The sequence below is a fragment of the Coregonus clupeaformis genome, chromosome 26, assembly GCF_020615455.1.
Source record: "Coregonus clupeaformis isolate EN_2021a chromosome 26, ASM2061545v1, whole genome shotgun sequence".
Lineage (NCBI taxonomy): Eukaryota > Metazoa > Chordata > Actinopteri > Salmoniformes > Salmonidae > Coregonus > Coregonus clupeaformis.
Window position 1 is genome coordinate 39,929,664 of NC_059217.1, and position 18,055 is coordinate 39,947,718.

The 18,055-nt window shown below is 43.1% G+C and overlaps 1 protein-coding gene across 1 annotated transcript in view; it reads left to right on the forward strand.

Moving 5' to 3' along the window:
• Positions 1-4,894: 4,894 nt before the first annotated feature.
• Positions 4,895-18,055, forward strand: part of LOC123481929 (serine-rich adhesin for platelets-like) — a 39,018-nt gene continuing 25,857 nt past the window's right edge. The window contains 1 exon segment of the mRNA XM_045207632.1: positions 4,895-4,899. Within this exon segment, the coding sequence (XP_045063567.1) occupies positions 4,895-4,899 (5 nt within the window).

Consider the following 18,055-nt stretch of genomic DNA (forward strand, 5'->3'; position numbering starts at 1 on the left):
AAGCTTGTAGCGTCATACCCGAGAAGACTCGAGGCTGTAATCACTGCCAAAGGTTCTTCAACAAAGTACTGAGTAAAGGGTCTGAATGCTTATGTAAATGTGATATTTCTGGGGGGGGGTTATTTATAAATTTCCAAACATTTCTAAAAACCAGTTTTTGCTTTGTCATTATGGGGTATTGTGTGTACATTGATGAGGGATAAAGACAATTTAATCCATTTTAGAATAAGGCTGTAACATCACAAAATGTGGAAAAAGTCAAGGGGTCTGAAAACTTTCCGAATGCACTGTACTATGACTATTGATCTGTCTGTGGACACGACAAAGCTCTCTGAGCTTGGCCATCCTAAACATATTGGATTACCATTTTATTCCATATGGAGATCTTTACCTCCTGTATGCATTGTTGGAATTAGATATTATACCATAGATAATTAAACTGAGATGTTACCTCCTGCCTCCATTGTTGGAATTATATATTAGATCATAGAAAATTAAACTGTATGTACTTGCCTTGTAATGTCTCTCTGTTACCCATGTATTTACTGTTTAATGGGCTGTTTGTCCCACTGATCTATAACAGTGAATAGTAACACTCCCACCATGTAATACATGGGGTCATTAGGGCAGTTATTTGTTGTTCCCATGTGGGGAATGCTGTGTTACCCAGCACTTCATATTATTAACGATAGGCTACCAGGCATAAAGGCCTTTACAGTGAGACATCCTTAGTATTTACAGAGGAATGTTTTCTGGGAGGCAAATCAATATTTTTCTTTTTATCAGTTTTCCCTGGTTTTGACGAGCTGCAGAGCAGGAAGTCAAAGGGGATTGTTTTGTGGAGATTAACAATCCTGTTAAGCCTTAGTGCTCCATCCAGACAAATTCCTCCTGCAGGTAAGCTGTTTGAAGCTCAGATAGAGTACATAGGTAAATCAGGGACGTGAACACAATGACAAAGCTAAACAGAGGTAAGCTGAGGTACAACTGAGTGGTACAGAGGTAAACTCAGGCAAAAGTAAGGTGGTTTCGATATACTGTAGAGGTAAGCCATGGTGAGGAGTTCTCTGAGGTAAATAAGGTAGCTATGACATGTCCACATTGGCACGATGTGGGCCCAATGCGGGCTAAAATATTGGCCCCACAAAGGCTGCCCACATTGGGCCTATGCGCCTTTGCTCATCGGCTCCACATTGGCCCCAAGGGCAGCCCTCACTTTGCCTGAAATAAGACCACAGTTTTGGATCGGCTGCCCATTACATTGTATCACAAAGACAATAAAGTTGTTACTATCAAATATATATACACTATATGATCAAAAGTATGTGGACACCTGCTCGTCTAACATCTCATTCCAAACTCATGGGCATTACTATGGAGTTGGTCCCCCCTTTGGTGCTGTAACAGTCTCCACTCTTCTGGGAAGGCTTTCCACTAGATGTTGGAACATTGCTGCAGGGACTTGCTTCCATTCAGCTACAAGCGCATTAGTGAGGTCGGGCACTGATGTTGGGCGATTAGGCCTGGCTCACAGTTGGCATTCCAATTCATCCCAAAGGTGTTCGATGGGGTTAAGGTCAGGGCTCAGTGCAGGCCAGTCAAGTTCTTCCACACCGATCTCGACACACCATTTCTGTATGGACCTCGTTTTGTGCACAGGGACATTGTCATTCTGAAACAGGAAAGGGCCTTCCCCAAACTGTTGCCACATAGTTGGAAGCACAGAATCGTCTAGAATGTCATTGTATACTGTAGCGTTAAAATGTCCCTTCACTGGAACGAAGGGGCCTAACCTGAACCATGAAAAACAGCCCCAGACCATTCTTTCTCCTCCACCAAACTTTACAGTTGGTACTATGCATTAGGGCAGGTAGCGTTCTCCTGGCATCAACCAAACCCAGATTCGTCCGTCGGACTGCCAGATGGTGAAGTGTGATTCGTCACTCCAGAGAACGCATTTCCACTGCTCCAGAGTCCAATGGCAGCTAGCTTTACACCACTCCAGCCGACGCTTGGCATTGCGCATGGTGATCTTAGGCTTGTGTGCGGCTGCTCGGCCATGGAAACCCATTTCATGAAGCTCCCGACTAACAGTTATTGTGCTGAACATGCTTCCAAAGACAGTTTGGAACTCGGTAGTGAGTGTTGCAACCGAGGACAGACGATTTTTACACGCTTCGCACTTTAGCACTCGGCGGTCCCGTTCTGTGAGCTTGTGTGGCCTACCACTTCGCGGCTGAGCCGTTGTTGCTCCTAGACGTTTCCACTTCACAATAACAGCACTTACAGTTGACCGGGGCAGCTCTAGCAGGGCAGAAATTTGACAAACTGTCTTGTTGAAAAGGTGGCATCCTATGACGGTGCCATGTTGAAAGTCACTGAGCTCTTTAGTAAAGCCCTTCTACTGCCAATGTTTGTCTATGGAGAGTGCATGGCTGTGTGCTCGATTTTATACTCCGGTCAGCAACAGGTGTGGCTGAAATGGCCAATTCCACTAAAATTGAAGGCGTGTCCACATACTTTTGTATATACTGTATGGTGTATATGTTTACCAGAGAAATGTTAAAGTTTCTCATATGTCACATGCACTTTTCTGTCTTTTTATGGACTTCACCATTGACAGTGTACAATATCATGTTTTGTTGACCACACAACAGAACACTTAAACCGGAACAACACCCTCAGTAACGGTTTCACAAAAATAACTGATTCCGAGCAGGGGTTGGAACCAGTTCAGAGAACAGAACAGAAAACTGAAAAATAATTATATTTTCGGAGGAACGGAAACAGAACCGGGAACGAAAGTGATCTCTAGTGTTCCAGAACAGAACCGTTATTTTCAAATCTTGGGAACATGTTAGTTATGTTATTTTTAGTTCCAATAATATGTTTTATGTTGTAATGCTAGTAATAGTTTAAACACATTCCAATTCACGTCATGTCATGATGTTCAGTGCTTAAAGCTTCCATGTTCACCCTTGTCTTTCTCTCTCCCCACCCGTGAAATTTCTGTCACATCTCGAGCCTGCACTTAGCTGACCAATCAAACATGTAAGCAACTATTTTACCCGTTCCACAGCAGGCTGCACTGTCGGCGCTAATTGGGTGAGTAAATGAATGAGCTAAATGTAAAATCAATGTTGATTTCACGGGATAAAAAAATACAGAAAAAGGAACTATATGAATCGTAACTTTTTGGGGGTTTGAACCGGTTCAGAACATTATTTTCTGGTCGGAAGACCGGAACAGAACAAAAAAAATAGGGGTTCCGCTCGGAATGGAAAGATTTAGGTTCCAACCCCTTTTTAACTTAACAACATGAATTGGGGTATTTGCAAAACCACGCCCCAAATATTCTAATGAGCTCTTGCCTCTACATTATTAAGTAGCTGGGCTTGGTCTGGGCTAGCCCGTGTTGGGCTGATGAGGGATTGGTGTGGGCTGGCCCGTGTTGGGCTGGTGTGGGCTAACCTGTGTTGGGCTGGTGTGGGATTGGTGTGGGCTAGCCTGTGTTGGGCCAGTGTTGGCTAGCCTGTGTTATACTGGTGTGAGCTAGCATGTGTTGGGCTGGTGTGAACTAGCTTGTGTTGGGCTGTTGTGGGCTAGCCTGTGTTGGACTGGTGTGGGCCGTGCCCACCTTGCCCACCGAATACCGACATGGGGTCATGTTTGCTGGGTAGCTAGTGTACACAACACAGAGAGATAGAGGGAGATGAGTATGACCCTGTGTTTTATGCAATCATGTGACATAGCAAGATTTTAGCTGATTTCCTGCCACTTCAGCTCCTCTCAAATCGAAGGGCATCCCGGATTGAAGCTAAATTACAACAGACATACAGCAACGGACAGCCAGCCAGACAGCCAGCCAGACAGCCAGCCAGACAGACAGCCAGACAGACAGCCAAACAGAAGCTCAAATGGTGGATTCCACCACCGTGCCTTAGACATGCCAACAAACCTTACATAAAGGCTGAATCTGGAAACCCCAATAGACAAGCTGTGAGGTAAATTGGTGGTACTGAGGCTGTATGTCAGTATTACAGGTCAGGTTAGTGATTTCATCACCAATGTAGCGGTCCAGAAATGTTATTTCGATAGTCCCTGTTTTGTAGGAGCAAAATGATATTTAAATGCAAAACACCTATATGTAATGATGTTCTGTTTGCTGCTTTGTTATTTGTTTCCATCTTCAGTTTGTTCATTGCTGATAAAGCACAGCTTACTATACTGAATGTACTGTCTCTATGCAGAGGCAGGGCGGTTAAATGGTTGGAGTTTTCATTGCATAATTATTTAACTGTTCTTTTTCAGTTTAAAGGAAGTGCTGATTCAACAACGCACATCTCAACAGGAGGGTCCAATGAGGGACAAAGACAATTACAATGCTCTCTCTCCCTCATTATTTCTCTCTCTCAATCTCTCCCTCTCTCTCTCCCTCCTTCTCTCCCCTCCCCCTCTCTCCCTTCTACTCTCTCTCTCTCTCTCTCTCTCTCTCTCTCTCTCTCTCTCTCTCTCTCTCTCTCTCTCTCTCTCTCTCTCTCTCTCTCTCTCTCTCTCTCTCTCTCTCTCTCTCTCTCTCTCTCTCTCTCTCTCTCTCTCTCTCTCTCTCTCTCTCTCTCTCTCTCTCTCTCTCTCTCTCTCTCTCTCTCTCTCTCTCTCTCTCTCTCTCTCTCTCTCTATTGTGAACATAGCCACACAGATCACACACACTTTGATCATATGGAACCTTTCCACTGTCCAGCCAACTAAAATCTCTCTTTAAACAAGTTTGGGTCTAGATGCTCTTAGGCCTTCAACCTGCTATGTATGGACCTTTGTGTGTTAAAGTCCAACAACAGGACTCAGTCCTTAGAAACACTAGCCTCCATCCACTGCTCAGTTGAAGGTGTGAAACATGGGGTGAGTTTATGGGTTTATAAGGCACAGTGTGATCAAAACAAGAGTGGAGGGACTTTTACTCTAAAACAGCCGATAAAGCCTCTGAGCCCGTTAGTATCTCTCAATCTCCACTGGGCTGCTCTTTAAAAGCCAGGCTCTAATTGCTTTTATAGGGCTGGGAAGCTAGGCTGTAACTCAGATCAAGTGGATGTTGCACTATCTTCAAGTGAAAGGGCAGCTCTCTAGAGCTTTGAAAGGCCAGCGGCAAGCACAGTCCTCTCTGACTGGCTGCATAGTGAGCAATCTCTTTTCTTTTTTACACATTATTGTAAATGTGCAATATGAAACGTGGAATGGCGGTCTATTGTGATAGCCTACGTGTTTGTCTTGTTTGTATCAATGCACGTTCTGCATCCAATGTTCTTTCAGAGACAAACGGAACCAGACAGTATTGTTCTCCCAATAATTGGTGTCTTATAATGTCAAAGGTCTCTGGTTCGAATCCCCGAGCCGACAAGGTGGAACAATTTGCCGTTCTGCCCTTGAGCAAGGCAGGTAACCCCCAACAACAACTGCTCCACAGGTCCTGATGACGTGGACGTCGATTAAGGCAGCCCCCCGCACCTCTCTGACGGGTTTAGCACCTGGCCATGGATTAACAGAAGGTTAGTGTGTGTGTGCGAGTGTAAAGGACGCTGCTTGCTTAGCGAGTACCACTTCCTCCTGATTTGGCGAGTACCACTTCCTCCTAATTTGGCGAGTACCACTTCCTCCTGATTTGGCGAGTACCACTTCCTCCTGATTTGGCGAGTACCACTTCCTCCTGATTTGGCGAGTACCACTTCCTCCTGATTTGGCGAATACCACCTCCTCACACTGAGGCTCGAACCCTGGACCTCTGCCTTGCTAGCACACGTGACTGCCCTCCTGAAGAGTCTTATCAGTTGGCACCACGCGAGCTACACGAGCATGCGTGTGTGTGGCATGTTTGCTGCAAGTCTACTTGCATGCACTTGCCTGTGTGTTTTTTGTGAGTGTACAAGCACAATGAAGAAGAAGAAGCACGGTCTCCAGGCTAACATGGCTCCTCTGGCAGAGTCACTTAAAAGCGGCAGGAAGCAGGAATAAAATAAAATAACATTTTATTGGTCTTGTAAGAATATTCTAAGATAAATACACAACGTAGAGGTCAAGAGGGAATTAACGATTAATGGAAATAGTTGTTTTTCAGTTCAACATCTGTTTAGAATCGGTGTATGGGGTTCCAGTCCGGGACTCATAGCTACATGTGACAAGTTCTCATTGGTCCAAATTGTCTATACATTGAGCCTGAAACGGGATATTTGGTATTTGGCCATTGGCCCAATTTTATTCCAAGGAATTCTAATTGGTCAACCACAGGCTAGACTTGGGTATAAACTACATCCTATCTCTTTGTTCAGTGGAGAAACATTGAGGACAGGGGAAAATGAACATCTACCATCTACTTTCCAGCATAACAACTATGATTTGTTCTCTTTGAATAAATATATTTTTCTCCCCCTGATTTGCTTTGGGGTCTGTGAAATTAAGAAATATGCATCCAGAGACCAGAATATATATCAGAATATATATATATATATATATATATATATATATATATATATATATATATATATATATATATATATATATATATATATATATATATATATATACACACACACACACACACATATACATATACAGTACCAGTTAAAAGTACTTTGGACACACCTACCTATTCAAGGGCTTTTCTTTATTTTTACTATTTTTTATATTGTAGAATAATAGTGAAGACATTAAAACTATGAAATAGCACATATGGAATCATGTAGTAACCAAAACAGTGTGACAAACTGGGCATACTGGAGTTGGTCAGTAATGATGTAAAAGAGTTGAAGGCGAGTCTGGAAATGAGTGACGGAAAAGTTGCGATAATGGAGAGCGATACAAAAAAACTAAAAGGGACAGTCACTAGGATGGAAACGGATGTTAAGGAACTTAAAAAGGAGAACAACTTTCTGAAAGAAGCCTTACTAGATATACAAACTAGAGAAAATCTAGTACTTACGGGTATCCAGGAAAAGGAGGGAGAGATTACAGAAAGAATAGTAAGGGACTTCTTTCTTACAGCGCTGCAGATTCCACTCGAGGCTGTCGATAAAATCCAACTCGAATGTGTACACCGTTTCGGACAAAGAGGGCAGAGATATGAGCGTCCAATCGTTGGCAAATTTGCCTTTTTTAAGGACAAAGTAATGGTTAAAAGCCTAGGAAAAATACTTGCTGGCACAAAAATAGGCATGAATGATCAGTTCCCGAGGGAGATTGCAGAACGGCGCAAAGTTCTGTACCAAATCTTCAAGGAAAACAGATTAAAAGGGAAGCGTGTTGCTCTCGTTGTTGATAAACTGTATATTGACAACCAAATGTTCCGCGACACAAAGACTACTCCATGGCTATTCTGAAAGTTCTAATAGAGGAGTCAAATAATGGAACACCCAATACTAGCCATGGTATGGATTGTAATAATAAAACATATTTATAGTAGGTATAGTAATTTATAAAGGGATAAGACAGTATTACAAGAAAAGATAACAAGCTAAATAATACATCTTCAAATACAACTAAATTAGAACACAAGTACTCAATCAACATAGTGGAGATAAAAACATAGCAAACAGAAGACATAGAAGGCACAGTGTGTGGATATGTGTGGATGAATTGTGATGGAAGGCGTGGTGTGCGTTTTGGTGTTTGAATAAGTGTGGCGTTAAGTGAGTGAGAAAGGAAATGGTTGCATATCCCAGAACCAACATGTGTCTGTGAGCAGGGGTTGTGAGAGAGAGCTTTCAATTTTGTGCAGATGAAGGATATACATTTTTAAGTATAGTATACATCTAATATATAATTTGTATTGTCCTATCATGATGGAACGATCCCCAACCCTATATCCTAGACACCCACCTGAGCGACCCATACACCAAAGAGAAGTCCCCATCTGTTTTATGGACCTGCTGTGAGTGCCTATATGCAGCCAAAACAGGTCAGAGACCTACTTGAGCAGCACCACCCCCTCAAGATTCTGAGCCTGCCTGGCAGGGTTGGTCCTACAAAGCCAGAGCCCCCTGATGGGAGAGCATTATATACAAGGAAATTCTCAAAGCTGCTAATGAGAACCTTGACGACCTTGTACCTAGCCGGTGGGGATTCCGGTGGGGTACCCCCACCCAGATAGTGGCAGTGCTGGCAACACTGGCTGCAGTAACCCATGGGGAGGGGGTCACACTCGGACAATCAGAGAGGGGGCTTATATTGTGGCCCAGGTGGCACAAAATAATCAAAGGTCTGACTGCACGGAGATGCTTGGGAAAAATGGTTACAACGGGGGACCAGAGTGTTTGTGTCTCAGGTGAAGAGCGTGGATCTGATCTCCATCAGCTAGGACTTGACATAGATTAAATAGATTAATCAAATCTCACATTATTTTCAATTTCTGCTCAATCTTGCATGCTTTCTCAATCAGCTGTAAATGTATATGCATTCGTAAATCAGGTCCTTTCTTGAGTTGGGCTCTGGGATGTAACAACCATTGAGCATCTGATTTTATGGTTGATTGTGGAGGAAAGGGGTTGAGTGTGTTAGAGTATGTGAGTATGTGCATGTGTGTTTATCCCACATCTGTTGCAAGGGGGTAAGGATGTTAGGGAGAATATAGGATGAACCACAATAATTGTTTGCTAAAATAATAATTGCTTGTCAAAAATGAAATGTAATACAATGGCAATCCGGGTTATATGTTAAAATCCTACGCATGAACTGCTGACATTATTATGCATATTAATTGATAATGATGGAAAATAAGATATGCAAGATATTTGAATAGATATATTTTTAAATAGTTATATATATATATATATATATATATATATATATATATATATTGAGGTGACAGCATTGGAAATGCTTTTGGCGGTTAACCTGCTTCTGTTTTGTGGGTGGCACTGCTGCTGTTTTCGATGGATGGGTCCTGGCCTCTCGGGGCCCTAGGGATCCGGAGGGACGGGGGTGGGATGCCGATCACTGGGATGACGGCAAAGAAGTTGAGTTTCTTTGCCCATGGGCAAAGAAACTCAAAAGGGATGATGATATTAATTAATAGTAATTTCAATCCGAATGTGCAAATTGTCCAAATAGATACAGTGGGGAGAACAAGTATTTGATACACTGCCGATTTTGCAGGTTTTCCTACTGACAAAGCATGTAGAGGTCTGTAATTTTTATCATAGGTACACTTCAACTGTGAGAGACGGAATCTTTTTTAAGTAATTCATTTGCATTTTATTGCATGACATAAGTATTTGATCACCTACCAACCAGTAAGAATTCCGGCTCTCACAGACCTGTTAGTTTTTCTTTAAGAAGCCCTCCTGTTCTCCACTCATAGGATGGAGAACAGGAGGGCCAGTATGAAAAAAATATATTAAAAAAATAATGAATGCACTCACTAACTGTAAGTCGCTCTGGATAAGAGCGTCTGCTAAATGACTAAAATGTAAATGTAAAAAATTACCTGTATTAACTGCACCTGTTTGAACTCGTTACCTGTATAAAAGACACCTGTCCACACACTCAATCAAACAGACTCCAACCTCTCCACAATGGCCAAGACCAGAGAGCTGTGTAAGGACATCAGGGATAAAATTGTAGACCTGCACAAGGCTGGGATGGGCTACAGGACAATAGGCAAGCAGCTTGGTGAAGAGGCAACAACTGTTGCCGCAATTATTAGAAAATGGAAGAAGTTCAAGATGACGGTCAATCACCCTCGGTCTGGGGCTCCATGCAAGATCTCACCTCGTGGGGCATCAATGATCATGAGGAAGGTGAGGGATCAGCCCAGAACTACACGGCAGGACCTGGTCAATGACCTGAAGAGAGCTGGGACCACAGTCTCAAAGAAAACCATTAGTAACACACTACGCCGTCGTGGATTAAAATCCTGCAGCGCACGCAAGGTCCCCCTGTTCAAGCCAGCGCATGTCCAGGCCCGTCTGAAGTTTGCCAATGACCATCTGGATGATCCAGAGGAGGAATGGGAGAAGGTCATGTGGTCTGATGAGACAAAAATATAGCTTTTTGGTCTAAACTCCACTCGCCGTGTTTGGAGGAAGAAGAAGGATGAGTACAACCCCAAGAACACCATCCCAACCGTGAAGCATGGAGGTGGAAACATCATTCTTTGGGGATGCTTTTCTGGAAAGGGGACAGGACGACTGCACCGTATTGAGGGGAGGATGGATGGGGCCATGTATCGCGAGATCTTGGCCAACAACCTCCTTCCCTCAGTAAGAGCATTGAAGATGGGTCGTGACTGGGTCTTCCAGCATGACAACGACCCGAAACACACAGCCAGGGCAACTAAAGAGTGGCTTCGTAAGAAGCATCTCAAGGTCCTGGAGTGGCCTAGCCAGTCTCCAGACCTGAACCCAATAGAAAATCTTTGGAGGGAGCTGAAAGTCCGTATTGCCCAGCGACAGCCCCGAAACCTGAAGGATCTGGATAAGGTCTGTATGGAGGAATGGGCCAAAATCCCTGCTGCAGTGTGTGCAAACCTGGTCAAGACCTACAGGAAACGTATGATCTCTGTAATTGCAAACAAAGGTTTCTGTACCAAATATTAAGTTCTGCTTTTCTGATGTATCAAATATTATGTCATGCAATAAAATGCAAATTAATTACTTAAAAATCATACAATGTGATTTTCTGGATTTTTGTTTTTGATTCCGTCTCTCACAGTTGAAGTGTACCTATGATAAAAATTACAGATCTCTACATGCTTTGTAAGTAGGAAAACCTGCAAAATCGGTAGTGTATCAAATACTTGTTCTCCCCACTAAGTACACAAGTATAAACACCATGGGACCACGCAGCCATCATACCGCTCAGGAAGGAGACGCGTTCTGTCTCCTAGAGATGAACGTACTTTACTGCGTGGCCAAGCACACCTCCAACTCAATCATCAAGTTTGCAGATGACACAACAGTAGTAGGCTTGATTACCAACAATGACGAGACCGCCTACAATAACCCCAAGCATACTTCCAAAGTTGTGGCAAAATGGCTTAAGGACAACAAAGTCAAGGTATTGGAGTGGCCATCACAAAGCCCTGACCTCAATCCTATAGAAAAGTTGTGGGCAGAACTGAAAAAGCATGTGTGAGCAAGGTGGCCTACAAACCTGACTCAGTTACACCAGCTCTGTCAGGAGGAATGGGCCAAAATTCACCCCACTTATTGTGGAAAGTTTGTGGAAGGCTACCTGAAACGTTTGATCCAATTTAAACAATTTTAAGGCAATGCTACCAAATACTAATTGAGTGTATGTAAACTTCTGACCCACTGGGAATGTGATAAAATAAATTATTCTCTCTACTATTATTCTGACATTTCACATTCTTAAAATAAAGTGGTGATCCTAACTGACCTAAAACAGGGAATTTTTATTAGGATTAACTGTCAGGAATTGTGAAAAACTGAGTTTAAATGTTTTTGGCTAAGGTGTATGTAAACTTCCGACTTCAACTGTATAAATATACACTACCGTTAAAAAGTTTGGGGTCACTTAGAAATGTCCTTGTTTTCGAAAGAAAAGCTATTTTTTTGTCTTTTAAAGTAACATCAAATTGATCAGAAATACAGTGTAGACATTGTTAATGTTGTAAATGGCTATTGTAGCTAGAAACGGCTGTTTTTTAATGGAATATCTAAATAGGCGTACAGAGGCCCATTATCAGCAACCATCAGTCCTGTGTTCCAATGGCACATTGTGTTTGCTAATCCAAGTTTATCATTTTAAAAGGCTAATTGATCATTAGAAAACCCTTTTGCAATTATGTTAGCACAGCTGAAAACTGTTGTGCTGATTAAAGAAGCAATAAAACTGGCCTTCTTGAGACTAGTTGAGTATCTGGAGCATCAGCAATTGTGGGTTCGATTACAGGCTCAAAATGGCCAGAAACAAATAACTTTCTTCTGAAACTCGTCAGTCTATTCTTGTTCTGAGAAATTAAGGCTATTCCATGCGAGAAGTTGCCAAGAAACTGAAGATCTCGTACAACGCTGTGTACTACTCCCTTCACAGAACAGCGCAAACTGGCTCTAACCAGAATAGAAAGAGGAGTGGGAGGCCCCGGTGCACAACTGAGCAAGAGGACAAATACATTAGTGTCTAGTTTGAGAAACAGACGCCTCACAGGTCTTCAACTGGCAGCTTCATTAGATAGTACCCGCAAAACACCAGTCTCAACGTCAACAGTGAAGAGGTGACTCTGGAATGTTGACCTTCTAGGCAGAGTTGCAAAGAAAAAACCATATCTCAGACTGGCCAATAAAAAGAAAAGATTAAGATAGGCAGTCTGAGATATGGCTTTTTCTTGTACATAGCGCAGCAGTCTCTAAGGTGCAGGGTAGAGTGCCGGGTGGCAGCCGGCTAGAACTGAGGCTAGTGGTGACTGTTTAAAAGTCTGATGGCCTGGAGATAGAAACTTCTTTCTCAGTCTCTCGGTCCCAGCTTTGATGCACCTGTACTCTCAGCCTTCTAGATGGGAGCGGGGTGAACAGGCCGTGGCTCAGGTGGCAGAGGTCCTTGATTATCTTCTTAACCTTCCAGTGACACCGGGTGCTGTAGATGTCCTGGAGGGCAGGCAGTGTGCCCCAGTGCTGCGTTGGGCTGACTGCACCACCCTCTGGAGAGCCCTGCGGTTGCGGACGGTGCATTGCGATACCAGGTGGTGATACAGCCTTACAAGATTCTCTCAATGATCTGTAGAAGTTTGTGAGCATCTTCGGGGCCAAGACAAATTTCTTCAGCCTCCTGAGGTTGAAGAGGCACTTTTGCGCCTTCTTCACCACGCTGTCTGTGTGAAGGGACCATTTCAGGTTGCCAGTGATGTGCACGCCAAGGAACTTGAAGCTTTTGATCCTCTCCACTGCGGCCCCATCGATATGGATGGGGGTGTCTTCTCTCTGCTGTCTCCTGTAGTCCCCGATCAGATCCTTCATTTTGTTGATGTTGAGGGAGAGGTTATTTTCCTGACACCACTCTGCCAGGGCTTTCACCTCCTACATTTGACTTTTTTAAATGTATGTTTAAATTTGGTCATTTAGCAGACGCTCTTATCCAGAGCGACTTACAGTAGGGAGTGCATACATTTTCATTCGTACTCCCTGTAGGCTGTCTCATCGTTGTTGCTTATGAGGCCTACCACTGTTGTCATCAGCAAACTTGATGATTGAGTTGGAGACGTGCGTGGCCACACAGTCATGGGTGAACAGGGAGTAAAGGAGGGGGCTGCGCACACACCCCTGTGGGGCCCCCGTGTTGAGGATCAGTGTGGCGGAGGAAGCAGGAAACAGAGGCCCTTTAGAGTAATTGCATTATTCCCAGAGGATAGAAGGGAAGAGATCCATTGCAGGTGACATGTTTGGGCTCCCATCGGGACAGCTCTTTAGTCAGATGGCTCCAGAGCAAGATGAGGGATATGGAAAGCACTACATCACAGTGACAGATGAGCCAGAGATATACAAAGACAGACTACACAAATTTACCAATGAGATTAAACCTTGATGGATGGGGATATTAGGAGAGCAAAGAGATATTTGCGGCAGATATGGTTTGACATTTCTCTTTCCGACATACAGACAAACGACTACTGCTTCTTTTTGTGTCCTTCAGTTTGGAATCCACGGTGGTGAGATCTTGGATTATCATCGGTTTGGAATCCACGGTGGTGAGATCTTGGGTTATCATCACTGCTTAGGTTTATCCCATACGATGGTCACAAGTCAAATGTGTAATCTTTGACACAGATTCATCAGTATTGTGAAGAAAAAACTTGTCTATCACATCATACATTAAAAATATAAACTTCACCCTGGCAATTGCTGGAGTAAGTGTATTGAAGCCATTACAGTACAATCATTCAACCTTCCCAGACGCCCCAGAGCCAAGCTGAAGGAGGGGACAGTAGATTGCCCAGCTAGAGTGAGTTATTCTAGGAGGGGAGGAGGGCAAATTGGCCTCATTTCTGTGGCGATCCCTTAAACTGCACAATCCACAGACAGCACATAGATTCCTCTGTGCCAAATAAGCACTCTATAGGCACTGTTTCCCCCTAGCTCAGACAAACACAACCATAACTATTGGGTACAGTGCTGTATAGTTTACAACTCAGATAACTGTCACTGCCTTTTCTCCTCCATCCTCAAAACATCTGTATAAGTACTGTATTTCTCAGTTCCCTGAGTCACAACAGAGATAATGATCAACATTTGCAGCAATAGAACTCTACTCTGTATGTGGATTGCTCCCATTGCTTTCCATTCTTCTGACTTCAATAGGGGTTCCTATGAAATATGCATCAGTTTCCTGGGTTCGTGATGCTTGCCTTTTGATTTGGAGTCAGTGTTTATGGGGGAAATGATGGGGTGAAGAATGGCACTACGTGACTGTGAATGGAGGGGCATTATGGAGGAGACGAAGGCCAAGGCACAGGAAAGGGATTGGAATTGTGTTTTTAATGCACTCACTAGAATGGAGGGAGGGAGTGTATGAAGAGGAATATGCTAGTTGTTGTGCTTTAGTATAGTGTCCCTCCTGAGAGGGGTTGGGTGTTATGGAAGATCTAACTGGGATGAGATGGAGGTTCTCTGAGGCACGGAGACCATCGCCTAACTCATAACACAATCAGACTACTGGGTGTTCTGCAGTGATCTGGGTGTTATATCCTACACCAACTCCGGTCCTCCAGTACCTCCAACAGAACACATTTTAGTTGTAGCCCCGGACAAAAACACCGGATTCAACTTGTCAAGGGCTTGGTGATTAGTTGACAAGTTGAATCAGGTGTGCTTGTCCGGGGCCACAACAAAAATATGTACTGTTGGGGGTACTCGAGGACCGGAGTTGTGAAACTAGGGCTGTCCCCGACTAAAAAAAATCTTGGTCAACCGAGAGTCGTCCTGTTCTTTCGACCAATCGATTGGTCTAAATGTTTAAAGTTATTTTTCCATAGATAGATAGACAGACACACCCTATGAGTTCAAATAAAATCAACTACAAATGCACTGAGCTTGTCTGATGTTTTAAGCACACTGTTTGATTAAATAATTAAGACACACAAATGACTCAAGAAAGAGCCCGATGGTCACACTGTGTTAAAGAAAAATGACAGCGAGTGCCTGTGTGACTGGTGCAAGTTATCGCGCTCTCCTCCATACGGCAGCGAAAAGGCACCACAGCACAGCAAGTGTTTATTGTGCTGTCCATGCAGAAGCTGCAACATCATTTCTTCCATTTAGTTTCTTACTTGTTTCTGACTGAAAAGTTCTGTTACCGAAATCCCTAATTTGTTTAGGAAAAACATTCCCTATTCCCTCAACCCTTGCTCTCTTTACGTGAAACATGTAAGTATCGCATGCATGTGACCAATAGGGCCTGACCATAATCACATCAATAAATTGGTTATAACAAACTCCAAACACAGTAACACATGACAGCAAAATGAATGCGGAGGACGTGAAAAAGAAACTCGAAACGGACAAATGTTTACTGGTCGCTCAGGAGGGAAAGGGGAAGTCAGATCTGTGGAAGACATCTGACTTAGTTGTGGAAACTACTGGAAATCAAGAAAAGGGGGTATAGGAGCAAACGTTGTGTGAGTATTATGTGTGCCAAACAGTTGCTGTTAGATTACAATATTATTACTTTTTCTGACCATTTGGAACAGTGTAAACAACACTAAATAAATAAGTGTACCAGAGAGTCTGTTCTAACAAAAAAAATATTTATATATAAAACCTTTATTACAGCAGACTAAAATCAGTTGCATGCATTCGTGAATTGCAGTTTTATTTATTGTTTAGGCTAATTATTCAAAGCTTCCTTTGTTATTTAATTTTAAAACTAAAATGCTTGATTGCATTTCAAAGCACGAATGTCTCGTATGCTGTGTGATGGCATGAACAAATGAATCATTGATTGATTGATACAGTAGCCTACATATTGAAATAGCCCTATGGGAAACACTGTCCTACAGTGTTAACATGACACAGTTCATGGCTACCACTTGACATTATGTGAATATTGATGTGTATATTGAAGTGTTATTGATGTGTATAGTGAATATAGTTGTGTAATTGATGTGTATAGTGTGTATTGATGTGTATATTGAAGTCTAATTGATGTGTATAGTGTATATTGATGTGTAATAGATGTGTATTAATGTGTGTACAGGGCTAATCTGTAAAAGAGACCTTGGTCTCAGCATGACTCCCTGTCAAAATAAAGGTTAAATAAAATTAAATAAAAACATTTTTTTAAATAAATCAAATTTGATGATCTGGTAAGCTGGTGTCTGGGGAGGATGGTTCCAGGAATACACTTAGAGGAGAGTGGCGTTGGCAGGTGCAAAGAGGTAGAAAATGAGCGTGCCAAGGTCATTGGAATAGAGGATATGTGTGTGTCATTCACAACTAGCATGGAGTAATAATATAGACAGATGACTGAGCCAAACAGCCTTGGGGTTATGCCCAATACGTTATGCCCAATACGTTATACCTAATACGTTATACCTAATACGTTATGCCCAATCTTACACTCACGCACACACACAAACAAATACAAACACACAAAACAAACCCAATAGCAAAAAACAGCCCTCACAGACCAGCCAAGTCACCTGGGAGACCAAGTCCTTTCATCTTTGCTTCTGAGCTGATGTGTCAGACTTATGCATATGGATGCAAACTGTCTTTTTTTGAAAGCTTCTATGTAAAATATGAAAAAGAGTCCAGTGGAAGGCCATTTAAAATGCAGACAAAGTTCAAACAACAACTCTCTGATGAGTTTATCTGAGGAACAGAAGAGATGAGGCGTGAGACCAGACTGTAGCAGGGCAAAAAACACCAGGCACACATTCCATCTTCCACTTATATTAGGACAGGCACCTAACATAACAACCTAAGATGGTAAAAATATATAATGGTTATCAACTAAATGCAATTAAATTAACAAAATGTATCTGATCTCTTTCCCTACAGTGCCTTCGGAAAGTATTCAGACCCCTTGACTTAACTTGATTGGAGTCCACCTGTGATAAACTGAATTGATTGGACATGATTTGAAAAGACACACACCTGTCTAAGGTCCCATAGTTGACAGTGCATGTCAGAGCAAAAACCAAGCCATGAGGTCGAAGGAATTGTCCGTAGAGCTCCGAGACAGGATTATGTCGAGGCACAGATTTGGGGAAGGGTAGCAAAACATTTCTGCAGCATTGAAGGTCCCCAAGAACACAGTGGCCTCCATCATTCTTAAATGGAAGACATTTGAAACCACCAAGACTCTTCCTAGAGCTGGCTGCCCGGCCAAACTGAGCAATCCGGGGAGATGGGCCTTGGTCAGGGAGGTGACCAAGAACCCAATGGTCACTCTGACAGAGCTCCAGAGTTCCTCTGTAGAGATGGGAGAATCTTCCAGAAGGACAACTATCTCTGCAGCCAGACGGAAGCCACTCCTCAGTAAAAGGCACATGACAGCCCACTTGGAGTTTGCCAAAAGGCACCTAAAGGACTCTCAGACCATGAGAAACAAGATTATCTGGTCTGATGAAACCAAGATTGAACTATTTGGCCTGAATGCCAAGCGTCACATCTTGAGGAAACATGGCACCATCCCTACGGTGAAGTATGGTGGTGACACCATCATGCTGTGGGGATATTTTTCAGCGGCAGGAACTGGGAGACTAGTCAGGATCGAGGCAAAGATGAATGGAGCAAAGTACAGAGAGATCCTTGATGAAACCTGCCCAGGACCTCAGACTGGGACGAAGGTTCACCTTCCAACAGGACAACGACCCTAAGCACACAGCCTAGACAACGCAGGAGTGGCTTCTGGACAAGTATCTGAATGTCCTTGAGTGTGCAACGTCGCTCCCCATCCAACCTGACAGAATCTGCAGAGAAGAATGGGAGAAACTCCCCAAATACAGGTGTGCAAAGCTTGTAGCGTCATACCCAAGAAGACTTGAGGCTGTAATCGCTGCCAAAGGTTCTTCAACAAAGTACTGAGTAAAGGGTCTGAATACTTATGAAAA